At 48.3% G+C, this 19,726-nt stretch overlaps 1 protein-coding gene across 1 annotated transcript; it reads left to right on the top strand.

Annotated features, from left to right (window-relative positions):
- The first annotated feature begins 966 nt into the window (after positions 1-966).
- Positions 967-19,196, top strand: LOC103534136 (SLAIN motif-containing protein-like). The gene is given in 13 exon segments (XM_030449428.1): positions 967-1,056; positions 2,415-2,477; positions 3,852-3,906; positions 3,908-3,985; positions 3,987-4,088; positions 4,090-4,575; positions 8,810-8,945; positions 11,255-11,404; positions 13,697-13,837; positions 14,416-14,733; positions 16,035-16,172; positions 16,249-16,558; positions 18,085-19,196. Coding segments are annotated over 11 exon segments (1,959 nt in total). The 5' UTR covers positions 967-1,056; positions 2,415-2,477; positions 3,852-3,873; the 3' UTR covers positions 18,152-19,196.
- The last annotated feature ends 530 nt before the right edge of the window (positions 19,197-19,726 follow it).

Raw genomic sequence — 19,726 nt, 5'->3', positions numbered from 1 at the left:
AAACAGTCCTCGCTCTCACGCAGCAAACGGGCCCAGCCATGGTCTCACCTCATGTTCTCTGTGCCATTTCTTGTGTCTGGTTGCTCTAAAAAGCTGGGGAAAAGGGAACCTTGATCCCTAGCACCTCATCCCGAGGGTGCTGCTCTGCACAAATCTGAAAGATCCTCCCCGTGTCCAGGCTGGGGTCTGGATTTGTGATCTCAGGGGTGCTGCCTGCCCCTTCTTCACACCTTCCCTGGGATCTACACCCTGGAAAATAAAACCAACCAAACCAAAACAGATAAAGGAATGATTTAAAGACGGAAACCTTCCCGTTTCCTGCCATCCACGTGTGTTTGTACAGAGGTACCTGCACACGGGTGTCTCCTGCCTGATGAACTCACCGACTTCCCACAGATTTTGTTTCCCCAGCGACCCCGCTGGCTTGGGAGGGCAAAACTCGAGTGGATTATTTCACGTGAAATTACATCAATGTATTTATTAATTTATGTTAAAGGCAGGTGGGACGGGACAGGAGTGACAGAGGAGGGGAACCACAGTTCACCTGTGGCAGAGGAGAATCCCCATCAGGCCTGGCCCTCCCTCAATCCCTGACAGCCCCAGCTCTCCCCCAGACTCAAACCTCATCAAAACCCCAGTAAGAACTTCCCGAGCCCACAGAACCCCGCAGCCCCACGGGCACCCTCCGGAGCGGTGAGCAGGGATGGAGGAGGAGAGGCCGGGGTGGGGGAGCACCCGGTCAGACGGCGGGTGAACCCTTAGCCGCGGAGAGGGCAAGGAGATGGAAGGGGATGCGAGCAGAGCTCGGATCGCGACAAGGATCTGTCGCGACATCGTTCCCGCCATCGCCTCGCGGCCCCGCGCGCAGGCGCGAGGCGGCGGCGTTGTGAGGCGGGGGCGGGGCCCGGGTGCGCGCGCGGCGGCGGCTGCTGCTGGTGCTGGTGCTGGTGCTGCCTCCCGCCCTTGGGCAGCGGCGGCGGGCAGGGAGGGCACCCACCCATCATCCGCCCCTCCTTCTATCCACCCATCACCCGTCCATCGGCACGGCCGCGGCAGGTACCGGAGGGTGAGGGAGGGAGGGGGGGTGGGAGGTTCAGGATAGCCGGGGATCTCGGATGGGATCCGCTCGGCGTACACTGGCCGCGCCCGCCTCCCCCCCCCCCAACCCTGTGAGGGGTCGCGTCCTCTCAGCGCCCTCGCTCACATCCCCCTCTCACCTCACACCCTCAGCCCCCTCTCACCTCACACGCTCAGCCCCCTCACACCTCACACCCATCCCCCTCTTACCTCAGCCCCCTCACACCGCACCCTCACCCCCTCACACCTCACTCCCATCCCCCTCTCACCTCAGCCCCTCACACCGCGCCCTCACCCCCTCGCACCGCACCCACACCCCCGTACACCTCACCCCCTCACACCGCACCCTCAGCTCCCTCACACCGCACCCTCAGCCCCCTCCTCAGACCGGACACCCTCCCCCAGGCCGCAGCCTCGGCTCTCCTCACATTACCCGCGGTGTGACCCTCTGCCCACCCTCCCTTCCCTCTCCCTTCCCCCTCCTCCCCTTCCCCCGGTTCTCCCTCCGTGCCCCGGCACTGCCGGCCGGGCTGTGGGCTGTGGGGTGCCCGGGTGTGCAGCCTGCCCGGTGAGGGGCGGTGGGGCCCGGGGGATGGGGGGGGGGGGGGGTGGGCAGGCGGTTGTTCGCCCCTCTGCCCGCTTCTCCTCCGCCCTGCTGAGCAGAGAGCCCCCGAACCTGCTGCTGAACACCCGGATGTCTTGTTAAAAAACTCCAAATTATTGTCTCCGGCATGGAAAGGGCTTGAAATGGGGCTTCCTTTTTTTTTTTTTTTTTTCTTTTTTTTTTTGTTTTTTTTTTTTTTTTTTTTTAAATTCTCTCCCTCCCCCCCCCCCACCCCCCCCTCCCCACATTATACGATGAAATTAAGTTTTTGCACATTTATTCCCCTCTCCTTGCTGCTTTATCTGGCTGGTTGTTCCTCGTCCTGGTGGTGGGAAAGGCTGAGCCGTTCCAATCTGTTTCTTCCCCCTCCTGTGAATGGAAATACCGATTTTTTTGCTGCTCCTCAGCCTCGGAGGGGAAGTAATTTTTCGGGTGACAGCTCTCATCGCTTTTCCCCCTCCCTTGGGCCCTTGTGTGTTCTTTTCACAGCAGAACTCCTAAAACTCCCCGCTGGTGCATCCTCAGCGAGTGACTGAGCAATAGCTTGGAAATGTCTCTGGAAATCAGGCTGGTTTTGTTACTCCTCCAGGGATGGGATCGTTTCCTAGGAGAGAGGGGTGCACACAGGGAGGCTTTTCAGAGCGGGTGTAAGGGTAGGAATTGGATTGCTTGGTAACTACAAATGAGATTTCTTCTCCCCACGTTAAAATGACTTCACCACTGCTTCTTCCAGGCATGGTTTTGAATCCTGGGTTTGGAGTGTGCTGCAGCCTGCTCTGCTCCAGTGAAGCTCTTTGTAAGTGCTGTTTCTTTTCATTATTTATTCAAACGTAAGCTTAGTATTTTCACCTTCTGTGCAGAGGACCAAAATTTAAAAAACTGTCAAGTAAAACATCAAACAGTTTTATTATTTTTGCTTAGGAAACTTACTCAGCTACTGCTGTTACAACTAATAGGGAGGTGCTGAGGTGTGCATGGGAGATGTCTGCATTTTTAACCCTGCTTGCTTTGCATGCTGTGTGTGACTGTGAAATTTCTGTGGCTTCCTCTACCTGCTGGCAGTTAGGCCTAAAAAACAGGAGAGATTTTCAGGTAGGAAGGGGGAAGAATCTACAGCCCCAGAAAGTCAGGGTTCAAGTGCAGTTGCAATGCCTGCATTGCATCTTTTAAACTTTGAGCAGGCTGCATTGCCTAACCCCCTCTTCTGTCTTGCTGATCTATTCCCCATCCTTCTGCAGCATGGAAAGGAATTCTAATTCTCCATTTTCCTTGCTCTGTGGAACATTAATTTCCTCTTAGGGGCTTTTCAGTGAAGACTCAGTTCAGAAATGAATGTGTGCATTGAAACTGGAAACTCATGTAAATATCTGGTGTAGGGGGAAGTCAGTGTTTGCTTATTGTTCTGAGAGTGCTGCACAACTGTATGTTAGGTGCACCACTGCTTTTGTTCTGTAAGATGCTGTAAAACTGCCCCTTAAGTGCCCCATTTTATGGGTTTTGGGCAGCCCAAGTACCCTGTGCAGCTTAAAGCTGCTGGAGAGGTCAGCACAACCAGAGGATGAGCAGTAAGCACTTAAGGAAGGCAGAAAAAGCTGAAAGGTGGCTTCATTTTGTGAAGTCTACTGGGATTTATAATAAATGAGTTGTGGTTATTTATGTGTGTGGCAGTCATTGCAATCCCAGTCCTTGGGCTTTGGTAGAAGCCAGTACTGAAATGTTTTCAAGGTGTTTTTTCTGCTTTTCCAGGATAAACCTGGCAATGAACAAAGGATGTTTTTACCATTTTCTTGATGCTGTCATTGTCTGAAGTCAGCACCTTGCTAATGATGCTTCCTGGCTTTGCTGGGTCGGGGCTTTTCTGGTGTAGTTTGTTTGTCAGCAGGTGGAAACTAAACTGTAATGCATGATTAAAGCAGCTTCCTTTTGTACCTCCCATTTGTAGCGCAACAGTTGCAGACCCTAGCTGTTTGAAACAAGTTGTGCTTGTTGAGATGTTTGGTACTGACTTCAGTTGTCCTTTTTTTGAAAGGTTTTGATTCAGTTCAGTCACCTTGTCCCCAGGTGTCATCAGCTTATGCCTGTAAAGGTGGAATTTTTGGCATTTCACCCTGGTTTGCTTAAAACGTGGCTCGTCTTTGAGGAGCTTTTACCCATTTCTGGTGTCTTGCAGTGCAGGGTGTGTGTTTTGGGTGATGGTGGTGCCTGGCAGTGCCCTTGTCATACAGGCAGGACCATGCTCTGGAGCCTGACTTAGGACGAGACTCAGCAGAGAACTCAGCCATGGGCCCCGACACGGAACCGGCGCCCCGAGGAGGTGGGCCCGGAGCTGGAGGAGGTGAGGAAGCTGAGGGAGCTGGTGAGGAGGCTGGAGATCCAGAACCAGCACTCCAGAACCAAGAGCAGCAGGAACCTGCTTGGGGACAGACGTGCAGAATGAGGTCCATGCTGGTGTGGGTAACCACGGCTCGGGGCTTAGCGGGATGGAGATCCATAACAGCATCAACGCCATGAGGGAGAAGCAGGAGCTGCAGCTCATGGCAGATCTGCACAGCTGCTTAAGCAAGATGAGGAAAGAGGAAGGAGAGAACAACTGCTTGCTGCAGAGGGACCTGGATGCCCCTGCGCAGTACAGCTGCAACACTGCCACTGAGGAGCTGTCTTCCAAGATGTGTCAAGTGGATGAGAAGGTCAGGTGCTCTGCACACAGGGATACAAACAACAGCACGGAGCTTGTGGGGAGCTTGGTGGTGGCAGGGATTGATCCCTCAGCTGAAACAGATGAACAGAATCCCAGTGAAAAAGGAGGAGATGTAGAAAGCCTTCCAGCTAACGCAGATCTGGACGAGGTGAAAGTCTTAGAACTTGAAAACTGCAACGAAGAAGAAGATTGCTGGGTAGGTATTCCAAAAGCTGCAGTAATGCAGGGAACCTGGGCTGCTGTGCTTGGGAGTGGCACTGGTTAGGTGGGCAATAATTTGAAGGGTATAAAGTGATTCCTGTACAGTGCTGAGGTTCCCAGCAGCAGGAGTGCTGTTCTCATTACTGGCTGTACTTACTTTTAAGACCATTGTGCCAGAGCACAATTATAAAATTTTTTAAAATCAGTTTAAGGCTTGTTTTTCCCCTTTTCTTCCTGACACAGCTGTAGCAAGCACAGAAAACTTCCTTTCCTTGTTTATTTCTGTATGATGCACGCAGATGAATGAATAATGGAGCTGTTAAACTTTGTACCTAGCTGTCAAGTGCTGTTTTTAAATAAGAATTTGGTAAAACACAAACTGGGGCCTCAGACCAGCCGGAATTTGTGGCTCTTTGCTTTGTCTAGGAAGAGAAACCGTTTCCATTTCCTGAGGTACTGTTGTTTGCAGTTAACAATGTCTCTTTTGTTTGGAGACATGAACTGAAACAGATCAATGATGTAATCCTGAGCTGACCTTACTTTGTAGGACTCCACCAGCAGCCCTGTTCAGAACTTGTTTTATACATCAGCAGATTAATTTCCCTTGCCCTTCCAGAACTAGTTAAAGGTCAAGGCCCAAATACAGGCTCTGACTTGATCACTGAAACTCCAGAGCATACTTAAACAGCATCTTGAGCAGAATTCTTAAGAGAAAAAAACCCCAACAAGCCAGACTATAAGGGAATACATTTAACAAGTTGAATTTGGAAGCCAGGCTTCATTATTTCCATGTTAATGAAAAGAGATGGTTTTGTATTCACGTTTATCTAGCTTGTGACATGAGAGATTCTTCAAGCTATATTAACTTGGTAAAGAAAACAGCCTTAAAAAATTTAAAAAATCAAAACTAACAAAACCCCACCATTAATAAGGTGGCTTTGCTCCTTGGGGGACTTTTGTAGTTCCTGCATAGAAGTAATAGCTGAATGTGTGGAGCAGTGTGTTGGTAAAAGCAAGATCTTGCTATGTTGTTACATTTCCTGGTTTTTAATATTATACATTAGAAGAAGCCCTGTAGCTAACACTGGAACACACCATGTGTGCTCTGATACCTAGGATTTTTGGTAATTTTTTAGAAATCCCCTGTGGCTTTGTTTTTTCCTGTCACTGCTGAGTAAGTCTTAACAGCTCAGTCCTTTGGCTTGCTGACCCTTCATGTGTCTTCATCTAGTAAAGGGGATGATGCTTTATACCTTTAAGTATACCAAGGACTCATTTTGTGTTCTTTCGAAGTATGAAAGTGTTTAAAATAAGAGGTGGGGAGTGGGAAGTTTTCAAAAAGAGGAGCTTTAGCTCCTGTGTCTTCCTGTCGTTCCAGTTTTAAGAACAGGTCCAGGCCTCAGGGAAATTCCTGTCATGGTGTTGTGCTTGTGCTACTTCTCTGTAGTTAAATCTGCTCTGTGGATTTTGCCCACTTGAGCTGAAGTGGTAACAGCAGAAACCACTGCCCAGGGAGAGCAAAGGCAGCAGCACAGACAGGGACAGAGGGTTTGTTTCTGGTCCCTGCAGGTGCAGACAGTCTCTGGTTCTGCACTGGTTTTAGTTGGGTTGAACTGGCAAACATTTTGGTCCAGCTTCCCTTGGCTTCAGCAGGATTTGCGTGGTCTAAGGTTTTGTTTTCCAGCAGGGTGATGGCAGAACTCCTGTGAAACATGAGGTACTACTGCTGTAACTCTCTACTCCTGGGCTGCCTGTCCCTTGACTTGCTCCTTGAGGTCACTTTCTCAAATAGCTGTTCAAAATTGTAAATATCCTGGAGACTTAATCAAGTGGAAATCACCTTTGGGTGCTGTTCCAGCTCAGCACAGTGCTTAACTTAAACTGGGTGCTGTTTGCCTGTTCCTGCTGACCAGTTTGCTCCCTTAGGCTGCACTTCAGCACAGGGCAGCTCCTGAGCTGTGCCCAGAAAGGCTGCTACCCCCACAGGAGGGAACAAACAATACTCCCCCTCTGCAAGAGTTCAGCTGTGGCTTTCTCTGTGTTTAGTTGGTTGTTCTTCCTGCAGTGATTTGTGTCCAGCATTTTGTTCTTCACTCCCGTGCCACTTGTTTGGTGTTCTGCCAGGTATCAGTTATATTTTTTTCCCTGGTAGAGACTTGGGAGAGAGAATGTTTTCTTGGAATTCTGATGAAATAATTCAAAGATCTTGATCCTGGTGGTAAAGCTGCCAGTTGTGCAACACAGGGCTCCAGAGAAGCTTTTATGTAGGTTTTGCTTTTTTAAAGAAAACCAACCAAAACCAACAACAAACCACCAAACCATAACAATCAAGCAAACCCATGTAGCAGAAGCTTTATGTTCCTTTTAAATTGCTGAGTTCCTGTTAAGAGAATTTCCTAAGCACACACACTAGGAGCAGAACTGCAGATGCTTTATCTAAGGGGTTGCCTCTCAGAAGCTGAAGAAAATCTCATTCATATTTAATAAGTTACATAGCAGCACTCTGAGACATCAAATTGAGAATATTTGCCCAAATGTTTGCTTTCTGAATTTTGGATTAAGGCCTTGTAAGTAGCTAAGTAATGTCTCAGTTCTCATCTGCAGTTTGGCAAAAGAAAAAATTCAAAGCATAACCTTTTGCCATTGGAACAGAACCTGCTTCAAACCCAGGCTGCTGAGTTGTAGGAGCAAAATCTAAGGAAAAGCTTGCTCAGTAAATCAGGTATTTGTTAAACCCCAAAGACTTTGGCTGACTTGCACACAGGCAGTTGAATGCTTTCCTACTGGCACGCCTGAGTAAATTTTTTTCCAATATTTATTGAATTAAGTTATCCTCTAAGGCTGTTTGTTTTGTCAGGGCAAATCTACCAGAAATAAAATTCCACATATTTTTAAGCCAAGCAGAGGGAGTTCAGCTTGTTGCAAAGAGTTCAGCTGGAAAGGTGACACAGCCTTCACCTGGGCCCTGCTGCTCTGGCCCTTGTGCCACAGGGACCTGCAGACAAAGGTGACTTTTGGGTCATAATATTGTCTCCAGAAATGTGTTCACTTTTCTTTGTAGGGCTGGTGCTTTTATTAGCTGATGGTGTGTGGTGCTCCAGAAGAATCAACTATGCCAGCATGCTTTGAGAAGTTAACTTGCAAAGTGTGTTGAACCCTTCCCAGAGCTGCTTAAAAAATGGGGAAACAGTTGAACCTGATGCTGTGAAATCAGACCAGAATTCCTGTGTTTTTGTGAGTTCCTCATTAATGAAAAAGAGAAAGATCCTGACAGGATCAACTCCTGTAAGGAGAGGAGATCAGGCCAAGCTGTTTGTGTGAATTTACTTAAAACTTGTAATATATGTTAATGAATTTGTATCCATAACCAGTAAAACTCAGGGTTAAACTGAGAAAGAAGTGAACAAAGCAGCTGAGACATGTCATTTTCCACTAGAACTGTTTAGAGACAGAGTTTTGAGTCTTTAAACATTAGTGCCCTGAAAAATTTATTTAGTTGTGTTTAATTAATTGGGGTTAATGAAATTGTGAGATTGTGGCTTGCCAACAGACTCGTCAGCTGGAAAATGGGAGTCCTGTGGCAGGCTGGAGAGGAGCAGGAGGAGCTGGGCTCCGTGGGGAAGCAGTTGTAGCAGCCAGACAGGTTCTGGGAAGCAGGATTAGAAGCATGGAAGGAGCTGGGGGAGAACTGCTGCTCCCTCAAGTAGAGCAGCATTTTCTCTCTTAACCTAAAATAGGTGCAGAACAGAGTGACCTGCCCTAAGGAAGCTGCTGGCCTCTTTTTTTTTTTTTTTTTTTTTTTTTTAATGGGTTTATTGCTGGTTTTTTTTGGGGGGCTGAGCTGCAAAGTAAATCCAGAGGGAGAGCACTTTGCTTTCAGTGTTTGATTGGAGCTGAGTGGTTGCACTGCTCAGTTACCCGTGCAGCAAGATGTGCTGGTGTGGGGTCTTTCCTGAAAGATAACCTTGCATGTTCAGGAATCTTTGTGTTTGTATTTCTCAGCTTTTCTTTTTTTCAGCAGCAGATGAGCTTTTGGGTATTTATTTGCATGTGGGAAGTTTGTCTCTGAGCCATGGCATACCATCTAAACTTTTAATTTTTTTCCCCCGTTTTTGATGCAGATAACTTTTATATTGTTTATTTTTAGGCATGCTTTAGTAGATGCTCCTTCAGTGGTTGCGTTGAGTTGATAAATGTTTTTTCCTGTCTCCTTTCACCCCTTGCCAAGGCTCTATGTGTCCCCAAGGAAAGCTCCCACAGACCAGAAAACAAACTCGCCTTTACAATGGTGCCGACAGGTGCTGGACAACCCCACTCCTGAGACAGAAGCAGCCTGCAGAACCCTGATAAACAGACTTGATCAAGGTAGGGGAACCATCAGCAGTGCTTTGGCAAGTGGCTTTTATTGCCTCCTGTGAGGAGGAGTTTCCAGGTGCTGTGGCAGAGGCTGTCTGCAGAGATAGTGCTTGGGATGGTTGTGGGGAAACCTCCCTGCTGGCCCTTGGCACTGGTCATGCCTCAGCCCCTGAAGGCAGGAGATCATTCTGTACACATCAAGAAAGCTGGGATGATAACAAGTGAGAGACAAAACAAACAGAAAAAACAGTGCTTTGCCTCTCTCTATCTTTTAAGAGGCAAATCCAGGCATTTTAAATTAATTGCCAAACTGACCACCTTGCTTTCTATTTGTTTGATTTTTTAGATATGTTGTGAGTCTGTGTTTCCAGGCTCTTGGTTTGCTTATTTTTTTAAATATTTAAGCATCTTTAATGTAAAAGTATGTAGAGGAAAAAATGTGCTTCTGTGGAGTAGGGCAGAGAATCATACAAAACTATCACTGCAGCTTTTTTTTTTGTAGAAGTTCAATATCATTGTTTCTGGTGACTGTATCTTACCACTGGTAGTATTGCCTGAGTAAAGCACTTGTCTGCTCAAAGCTCCCAGTAATGAATCATTAAAATCTGTGACTTGAAGAAATAGTGTCACTGGGAAACTGTTTTTCCTCCACTTTTATCATCCTTTAGTGAATGAGCCCTAAAGAAAAAGGCTCTGGTGGGTTTTGTTCAGTGACCAACCACCAGCACACTCAGTGTTCTGGGCTCCTGGTTTGAAGGATCAGTCCCACCTTCACCTTTCACTGGTGTCAGAGCTGTCAGGACAGATTTGAGCCACATTTATACACACTCACAGAACGTCTTTGGTTGGAAGGGACCTTCAAGAATTTATCACTGAGTTCCTTCCCAGGCAGAGAGGGCAGTGCTGTTCCTGCACCCAGAATCCCCCTAGGAGCTGTTCTGCCTCAGGCTTTGCAAATTGACTCTGGGTTTGTAGGAGTTCTGAACTGAATTCCTGGTAGCCAGGACACTGAGGGGCTGGAAGAGACAGAGCAATCCTTTTCCATGTTGTGTTGCTCCTTGTGCAGCCTTGCTCCAGAGGCAGCTGTGGGTTGCCCTGCAGCTGGGGGGGGTTCTGGGTTTATCAGTTTCTTCCAAGAACCCCTCACTGAGCAGCCTCAACTCGGGCTGACAAACATCTCAAGGCAGCAGCTGTGTTTGGGAAAGCAAAGTGTTTCTCAGAGAATGTTTTGAAGCTGAGGGGTTTTCTTATCTACTGAAAACGCCACCTCTAGGTTGGTACAAAAGCTGCTATCTGGCTGAGTTTGGTTTCTTGTGTGAAGGCAATGGTTTTGATTTCAGTCTGGCCACTAACTGGACCTCAGTGATTTGGAGTCTGTGAGCCCAGTGCTGGGTTATGGTTTTGCAGCTTAAATGTTCAGTGTTTTGGTACTCCTTGAACCCAAGGGGTTTGTTTTCAGCTTAGCCTTGACATTCCTCATTTGGGATAACCAGGTGTGTTTGGAGAACAAACTTTGGTTGCTTGTGTAAACCTTAGAAGCTGGAATGAAGCTACGTTTGATTTGCCTTCTGCCTGGCATACATCAGGTTTGATTTGTACTCTGTCACTCCTTTGTAACAAAACCAGTCTGACCTGAGATTTGTGGGGGAAAGAAGAGAGAGAACCAGTTACATAGCCAGTCTTCAGTATTTGCTGTTGCCCCCATGGTGAGGGTTGGGTGGGCAGTCCAGCAGCCCCCTGGGTACACACAGATGCCATGGAGTCATTTCTTTGGGTTTGCAGCTGCTTATTTCCAGCTGCACTGAGAATGGATGCACAAGTTTTGCTACCTGGCTGCTTTTTGATTGCTTCACTAACTCGTCTGCTGAATAAATATTTCATAATGGTTCTTTTTCCTATTAATTTGCTCTCCTTTTACTCCAAAGGCTTAGCTGTTGTGGTTTGATGCTGGTTTTGTTCTGCCATTAAAAATTCAAAGTAGGAACATGTAAACAGAGTTCAGTGGAGTTGTTCAGAATGAAGATGGGGTGTAGAAGTGACAGGTCTGTATGTAAACAGCTAGCTCAGAATAGCAGCACTGCAGCTTTTAGAGATGTTTGGCTTCTGGAAAGCTGAGTTTGTCACCAGTTATTCTTGGAATTCTTCAGAAGTAACAAGTTGAAGGGGGGAGCTGACACCATCAAGAGGTCTTCTTTGAAGTACCAGGTTACAGTACTTAACCTGGTTTGATCGTGCCTTTCTTTATATCTTAATGCTCTTTGGTTTTGTTTTTTAATATTTTGATAACCTTTATGGCTTTTTTGTATTTTTCCTTCTAGCCAGTAGATGGAAAAACCTGTATTGCAGCCCACTGGCCTCACCAAGTGCACATAATTTGAACACAGAGCCAGGCTCCTGTAGCACTGCTCTAAACTCTCCTGGGCATCTCAAATCAACTAACAAAGCACTACTAACCTGTGGCAGCTCAGGTATGGCATGTCAGTAGAGCACTGCAAACCCAGGGGGTTTAAAATGCAAGGACTTTTGCTGTTTGACACAGGGAAAAGTTATCACAAGATGCAAGTCCACTCCAGGGGTTTTCTCCTTTTAATTTGCTCACTCACTGCCCCAGCTCTCATCTGTTGAGAGGAAACCTCCTTGCATTCTAAATGTCTTGCAGTTATTTCATGGGTTTGATTTTATAACTTTCTCTCTCTACGTTTATAAAACTGTACTAATTTTAAGTGAATTAGAAGAGAAAAAAGCCATTAGGGCAGAGGAAATACTGCTCTTGGGTAAGGATACCACACGGAGGTGTGAACTTCATAAAGTTGCTTGGATTCACTTTTCTGGCTGGAGAGTTTGTGAATTTCTTTTGCAAAAGAGTTAATGGATGAGCTGGGGAGTGGAGGCACCAGCCAGAAGCTGCCTTGTGCTTGGGAGAGGGAAGGGGAAGGCTCCAGGAGAGGCCTTTAACTGGCTGAGTGGGCAGCTAAGCACAGCCCAGCAGCAGCTCTCCCTCAGACTGCTCAGCTGTCTGCAGCAAGAGTTCCTGCCTTACAGGCAACCTCTGCAGAGCTCTTGTCAGCAGCCTGTGTTTTGTGGGGTGCTAATGAGGCTGCTCCCCAGTCATTTGGCCACATCCCTGCATTTCCATTGAGGCTGCTGCCCAAGGAGCCCTTCCCAGAGCTGCTCTGATCCCTGGGCCACCTGCTGCTCCCCTCCCCTGGACAGATGCTTTGCCTCTTGGCTTTATTATCTCCCTTGATTTGATGGTTTTTTTCTCCTCCTTTGGAAACCACTGTGTGTTAATGTGCATGTTTAAAAGCATTAAGCATGTTTAACAGTTTCTGGCTTTTTATGGGAAATGAACCTTTTTTTTTTTCTTTAATTTCTAAGAAAAAAAAGGGTTGGGTATGGATGTTTTCAGAGCTGCAGGTGTGCTTTTGAGATCTGGTTTTCTGCTCTAAAGAGAAATTAACGCTTATCTCTGTTTTGCAAACAGAAGGATGCCTCTAGGACTGGTTATTTTTGCAAGTTGAATTCTGCAGGGGGAAGAAAAAAAAATCTCTAAATCAGTTTCTTGTCTTTAATCCAAAGTCAGCTGGCAGTCTCAGTGTCCAACCCCCTTTTCACTCACAGACACTTACTGGTGTGTAAAACCCAAACTGTGCAACCTGCAGATTTCCTCATTCTCTCTACAAATCTCTCAAGTTGTCAGGGGCACCAAGGGAAAAGCCAAATGTAGAGCAGGATTGTACCTGAGGCTTCTTGAGACTTGGTGTCTGGCTTGGGTGAGTGCTGACACGAGTTTAAAGTTCACTGCCAACCTGACTGACCAGGACTGGTGGTTTTGGGGCCATCAGTTACTGCTCTTCAAAACTGGTTGAAGAAATAACACTGGGAACCTGCTGGTTTTTTCCTGGAGTTAAGCATTGTTGGGAGAGGTTGCTCAGCAATGAGTTTCAGAGTTCTGCTGATGCCCTGGACTCCCTGCTCCAGCAGGGTTTGTGTTCCTTCAGCCTGCTCTAGCTGAAAGTGGTGCCAGGAGGTTGTGGGGTTTAATTATCTTTGGTGAGTCTGAATCTGTGCAGAACTAATTGCAGCCTCATCTCTGAATTAATTTGCAGTAGTGCTGTCCCCTCTGCTAAAGCAGCCCTGTGAGTTACCTGGCTTTATGTGTGTCTGAGGGTTAGTTATGGTAGTTATGGACCTGTTACAGTATTTTGGAACATGGGGCATCCATAAGCATGCTGGTGGTGTAGAGGTTTTACAGTCACTGATCCTTCTGTGTTGCCAAAAATTGTCCCTTGTAATTTGGAGGGGGTTTTGGTAGTTTTTTTTTTTAATTTTTTTTTTTTTTGTACCCTTTTAGTTCCTTTTACTCCTCTGAGTGCTCACCAACACCCTAGCAAGCACTTTGTGTACCTTGGGTGCTTAAAATCTAGACCAGTATTTGTCTCTTTCTCATAAGAGGCAGAAATAATACTGATCTTTTAAAGGATGTTTCTAACCTCAGAATTACCAAACATCCTTTTGCCACCTTCTGGACAGAAGTCCACATTTGATTTTCTCTGCACAAAGACACTGCCTCCTGACAACTGCAGGTTCAAGTAGTGACTGCTGTGTTCTCAGGTCATCTCTAACTCCATTATTTCCAGCAACCACACCTCAGCTTCACAGGTTTTATCAGCAGAATCAATACTCTGCTGCTCATTCTGGGTTTGAATGTGGACATCTGAAAGCTTTTCTCTGTTCCTCCCTCCTCTTGCCCACTGAAGGTTATCTGAGCATGCATTCTGCACTGAGCTCCCAGTCATCTGTGGACAGTGAGCTGAGCACCTCTGATGACTCCATCTCCATGGGATACAAACTCCAGGACCTGACAGATGTCCAGGTTATGGCACGCCTGCAGGAAGAAAGTAAGTGACAGCTCCTTGGTGGTGGTGAGAACCACGGGGAAATCTGGATGGGTTCTAATAGTTTCCCCCAACAACAAAAAAATAATTTATTAGATCATTTCAAATGCTGCAGGAAGCTCCTTTTAAAAATCTCCAGGCCAGCAGTTGTGTAACACTCTCAAGATTACACCTCTTGAAGCAGAAATTGCTTTAAAAATATTATCCAAAGCCCCACTGTGTCAGACATGCAAAGTGAAGTACTCCATCCAGGTTGTCTGGGAGGTGGAGGTGAAGTTCCACGAGTCACCATCTCATCCCAGTGGCAGTTTGAACAGCAGCAGCTCCCAGTCAGCAGTGCCAGTGCCATGAGGAACAATTCAGGTCAATTTGGATATTACCTCTTTGCTCTAATTAAACTGGGCCCTCACTGATCCAGTTTAGGGGTTCCGTGTGCCGTGTCTTTAGGAAAGGGAGTTGTTAACTTGAGATTGAAGTGTGAGGTGAATCACTGACACACTGCACTGAAGCTGTGCTGCCACGGGCTGTGGAATTCCTGCTGCAGGGGCCGCAGTCTGAGCGCTGTCGCCCTCTGCCCCCAGGCCTGCGCCAGGATTGTGCCTCCAGCTCCGCCTCCGTCTCCCGCCGCAGCTCCAGCGCCTCCCTCCACTCCCTGCGCAGAGGGACCTACAGCGACCAGGAGTTCGACACCTACAGCCTGGAGGACGAGGAGGACTGTGACTGCTCCCTGTCGTACCGCAGTGCTCACAGATACTCCCCGTCCCCGCTCAGCTCCCCCCGCTGCCAGTCCCCTTCCTCCTGCACCGAGCACAGCAGGGCCACCCCCTCCCGCATCCGGCCCCCCAGGAGGGCTCTGCAGAGCCCCATGCAGGACAGGCTCAAGTATGGCAGCAGTGAAGGTGAGGACACATCTTAACATCCACAGGTTTCAGAAAGTGCTCTTTGTGAGTGGGAATGGAGGATTAGTTTCATAGATTCATAGAATGGGCTGGGTTGGAAGGGACCTCAGAGCTCATCAAGTCCAACCCTTGATCCACTCCCCCCGTGGTTCCCAGCCCATGGCACTCAGTGCCACATCCAGGCTCTTTGGAAAGATCTCCAGACACGGAGAATCCACTACTTCCCTGGGCAGCCCATTCCAATGCCTGATCACCCTCTCCAGAAAGAAATTCTTTCTCATCTCCAACCTAAACCTCCCCTGGCACAACTTGAGACCCTTTGTGCCCTCTTGTCTTGCTGAGAGTTGCCTGGGAAAAGAGCCCAACCCCCCCCTGGCTCCAACCTCCTTTCAGGGAGTTGCAGAGAGTGATGAGGTCTCCCCTGAGCCTCCTCTTCTCCAGCCTCAACACCCCCAGCTCCCTCAGCCCTTCCTCACAGCAATTCTGCTGGATCCCTTCACAGCCTCCTTGCTCTTCTCTGGACCTGCTCCAGCACCTCAATCTCCTTCCTGAGGGGCTGAGGGGCCCAGAACTGGACACAGGACTCAAGCTGTGGCCTCCCCAGGGCTGAGCACAGGGGCAGAATCCCTTCCCTGGACCTGCTGGCCACGCTGTTCCTGAGCCAGCCCAGGATGCCATTGGCCTTCTTGGCCACCTGGGCACACTGCTGGCTCCTGTTCAGCTTCCTGGCAATCCAGACTCTCAGGGCTCTTTCTGCCTGGCTGCTCTCTAGCCACTCAGTCTCCTTCTCACTTTTGGATGTGTTTCTCCAGAGGCAGTCTGAACCCTTACACATCCCCCACTGCTGCCAGAAGCAGCACATTGTTCTGTGTCTGTGGTATAATATTATAAGACAATCATACTGGAAGGCTTGGACCAGATGGTTCTTCCCATGGTTCTTCCAGATGGTTCTTCCTCGTCGTGACTTCCCAGAGTCTGAAGGGGGCCTGCAGGAAAGCTGGCGTAGGGCTTTTTACATGGGTGTGTAGTGAGGGGACAAAGGGACAAGGACAAATGGTTTCAAACTTAAAGAGGGGAGGTTGAAGTTAGACGTTAGGAAGAAATTCTTTCCTGTGAGGGTGCTGAGCCCCAGGGTGCCCAAGGAAGCTGTGGCTGCCCCATCCCTGGCAGTGTCTCAGCCCAGGTCGGATGGGGCTGGAGCAGCCTGGGCTGTGGGAGGTGTCCCTGGCCGTGGCAGGGGGGTTGGGACTGGGTGATCCTTGGGGTCCCTGACGTGCTGTGACCCTGGCTCTTGCTTTCAGAGGAGATGAGGCACAGCATGCCCAACCTGGCCAGGCCCAGCCTGCGGGCTCTGGAGTCTGTGCGCAGCAGTCGGAGCCTGGAGTCGGACCTGCAGGTGCCAAACAGCCGCATCCCAAGGACACAGCAACGCTCAGCAGGTCACTGGGGGGGCTCCTGGGGAAGCCCTGAGCCCTTCTGTGTTTATCCCTAACCCTGGTGTTGCTGCATTTCCAGGTCTGACTCCCGGGAAGCTCAGGTATTCCTCCAGTGCTGGGCAGTCTCCCCTCACCGTGCGGCAGCCGCTGAAGGGTGGGTCCTGCACAAACTCCCTGTTAGCAGCCAGGCAGGCAGTGAAAGCCTGCACTTACACAAACCCCAGCACTGGAGTTCGGAAACCACAGCTCAACGCAGGCTCCTCCAGCAGCACTTGCACTACCAGAAGCAGCAACGTGGTCACCGTGGCAAAAAATTCACCCCTGAAGGCACGCACATCTCTAGGGGGAATCTCAGTGGCCAGGGGCAAGGCAACACCACCATCCAAGAGGTGAGTGTGGGGCTTCAGGTGTCTGGTTTGTTGCACAGGTGAGAAACACTTGTTTATAAAGTGTTTAGATGTCAGAGCATGAAACGAGTGTAGAGAGCAGGGTCAGAGCTGCTGATTAACCTGAGGTGCTGGGGAGCCCTAAAGAAAGGGCAGGACTTAGCTGCAAGGTTCCTGGATGTTGATTACTTTGCCCCCAGTCAGGAAGCAACAGGGTTTGCAGTTCCTTAACATGCCACTAAAATGAAATTCTCTGCCTGTAGATGTGAACCAGCAGGCTGGGACTCAGCAGCTGCTGGGTGGGAAACTCCTTTTTACCACATACTCCGTGACCCAACCAGTCAGTGTTTCAGTAACCCATCTGCTTGAGAAAAAAAAAGTGGTTTTTTTAAGCAGAGCTGATGATCCAGGAAAATAAAACAAAGGAAGAGGCCTGGGCTCAAACTTCTGGGCTGAGAAATGAACATGATGGGCACGGATTTATCTGATGCACACATCTGGTTTTGGGAAGGGGAAAACTCTTTCAAAGAACTAATAAATTCTTTATTGGTAATAAAATAACCTTCCCAGCTGGCCTACTGCAGCTTTGCTACTGGTAAAATAAGTTTGGTGGGGTTTTTTGTGTTATTTGTTCCTTAGGACTGTGGGTGAGCAGTAGGCAAGGGTTTTGAGAGGTGGCACAAATTATCAAGGCTGTTGAAAAGCATCATTGTTTATTTGTTATGGTAACTTCATACAACAGGGTGACAGTGTACCTGAGGGCTGCCAAAAAATGAACAATCTTTGTGCTTGTTGCACAAGTCTGAGCTGATTGAGAGGCCATGTCCTAATCCAGTGGCTTTGGGGACCTTTTTGTTTTTTTTTTTTTACATTTATTTCTAGCTGTTACGATTAGTTTCCTAAATCTTCAGGCAAATCTGCAGTTTGTAGGTGGTGTAAAGCAGCAGCTGGTTAGTTAGAACACAGCCAGGCTCTGAAAGGCCTCTAAGGTGCTTCTGACAGCTCCACCCAGAGACTGCTTCATGCCACGTTAGCAGAGCCTGCTCTTAGCCCCTTGTCTTAAATCTGATGCCAAAAGCTGTGTTTTTTCCAGGTATTTTTAATGTCCTGGAATGGCCTGAAATTGAGCAGCTTCTTGTGAAGTGAATTTTTGTGCTCTTAAAAATACAATCTGGTTGTTGTTTGGGGCTTTTTTGTGTCTGTTCAGTCACATTTGCAGAGATAAATATCTCTCTTGGGACTCAGTCCTGGGGCAAGCCCCCAGCACTGTTACTTACAGAGCAGAGCAGGGTGAGTGTGGCTCTGTGCCCCCAAAACCAGCCCCTGCATTTCTCCAAACTGCCTGAAATTGCTGCTCTGGCCTCCTGGTGCCTGGGACCTGCCCGCTGGGCCTGCAGCCCTTTCCCTAAGGCAGGTATTGTTCCTTGGGGGAATTCCAGCCTCCCCCAGACATTCCTGCCTGCACCCACTGATTCCTGAGGGATTTCTCCTGCTGTTGGTGATGGTTTTTTTGGTCTCTCTCCCCCCAGGTTGCTCCAGTCAGCACAGAGCACTCAGGCAGCCGAGGACGATTCCTGGAAGGAGGGGTGTTACTGACCCCAGCTGGCTGGGTGTAAGGACCTTGTTTGACAGCCCCCCTCCCCAGCCCTGTCCCACTCCAGACTGCTGTACATAGGTCCTCACCATCCTCACCTCCTCCTGCTGCTCTGCCCAGAGCCTGACCTCTTCTTCCTGGTGGACTTCACTGGGTTTCCACCCTCCACAACGTGACTGACACCCCAGTCTTCTCCTGGAGACTGAGCCTTATTTCACAGACACCTCTGCCTCCAGCCCTGGGGGAGGCTGGGAGGTCACAGACACCTCCAGAGGTGACCTGCTTCTAGGGGTGCTGGTGTGGGAAGGCTGCTGGTTGTCCTGTTGGTGCCAGAGAGCAGCTCTGAGCTGCTCCCCCCCATCTGCCACGGGGCAGTGGCTCGGGCAGATAGAAATAGTTCTCTAGGTGTTAGAAGTGAGACTTTTTAAATTCAACCTGATGTGACTCATATTTGTCTGGAACTCAACTGTTTGGGTTTGTTGGATTTATTATTTTTTTTTTTTTTTACTTCTGTATAGAATGTATTTCTGCTACTTTTTATTGTTTGTTTTAGAAGATGAAGCAGGTTTTTATAACTGTAGGACACTTCCAGCTGTTGTATCCAGGTGCGTGCATCACAGTTCACAAGTGCAGGAGCAGTTACACAATATTTGTGTGGGTTTGTGGACCACTGCAGGGACAGGGATGCTCTTCACAAACTGCTGTTTCTCAGCCTCTTCATCTCTCAGATGAGGAAGTTAATAAACACCAGTTAAATGTAAGCTTTTTACAGATAACCCCCTTACTGATCTGACTTGAAGTCTTCCCCTTGGATCTCTTCCAGCCAGCTCCCAACTGCCCTGATTTTTCTTTTTTGTAGAACTTTTCTACTGTCTCTTTGGCTATGAAGGATTCCCTTCCAGTGTCCTTTTCCTCAGCAAATGCTGGATGCAACAAATTCAGTCTTAGTACAGAGAAATATGCACTGATAGCAATGTTCTCCCTGCCATCAATGTGATTTTGATAGTGTAGTTTAATAAAATGTTATGGTGCTGAAATAGATCTGCTTTATTCAAACAGTGAGCCTGACTTGGAGTGGTTTTTGTGCTAGGAAGGAGGCTTTGCCTGCCAGGCCCATCCACACAGAGTCTGCTTCTGCACTTAGAGCCCTGCTCAGGTAAACAGCTCTCCTCAGGACATCTCTTCTGATGCAGTTACTGATACTTAACTTTGATCTTGAATTTTATGGGCATGTAAAATACAAACCTGACCCTGACACACACTTGCCAGCAGCTGTCTCACTGCAGGAGAGGGCTGTCTGTTTTCTTTTGGGCCATGGACCAGGAATGCTAAGCATAAACCCCAGCTCAGTAAGAACTATCCCACTAAGGAAATGTTAATTTTAAGTTTTATCCTTTCATTTTCCTGAGTTGTTCTCATACCCCATGATCTTCCCACAGATTTTCCTATCCTGTGTCAGCCTGAGCCCTAGCAGACAGCATTAGAATGCACCCTTTGCCTCAAACAATCAAGCAGTTTCTGCAAGTTTAAGAGGAAACCCAACTCCCTCAGCCTGATGCATGAGCTGGCTTCTCAAA

The sequence above is a fragment of the Calypte anna genome, chromosome 4, assembly GCF_003957555.1.
Source record: "Calypte anna isolate BGI_N300 chromosome 4, bCalAnn1_v1.p, whole genome shotgun sequence".
NCBI classification, from domain to species: domain Eukaryota; kingdom Metazoa; phylum Chordata; class Aves; order Apodiformes; family Trochilidae; genus Calypte; species Calypte anna.
Note: the sequence above shows the minus strand (reverse complement) of the source record. Positions and strands in the feature narration are given on the sequence as shown.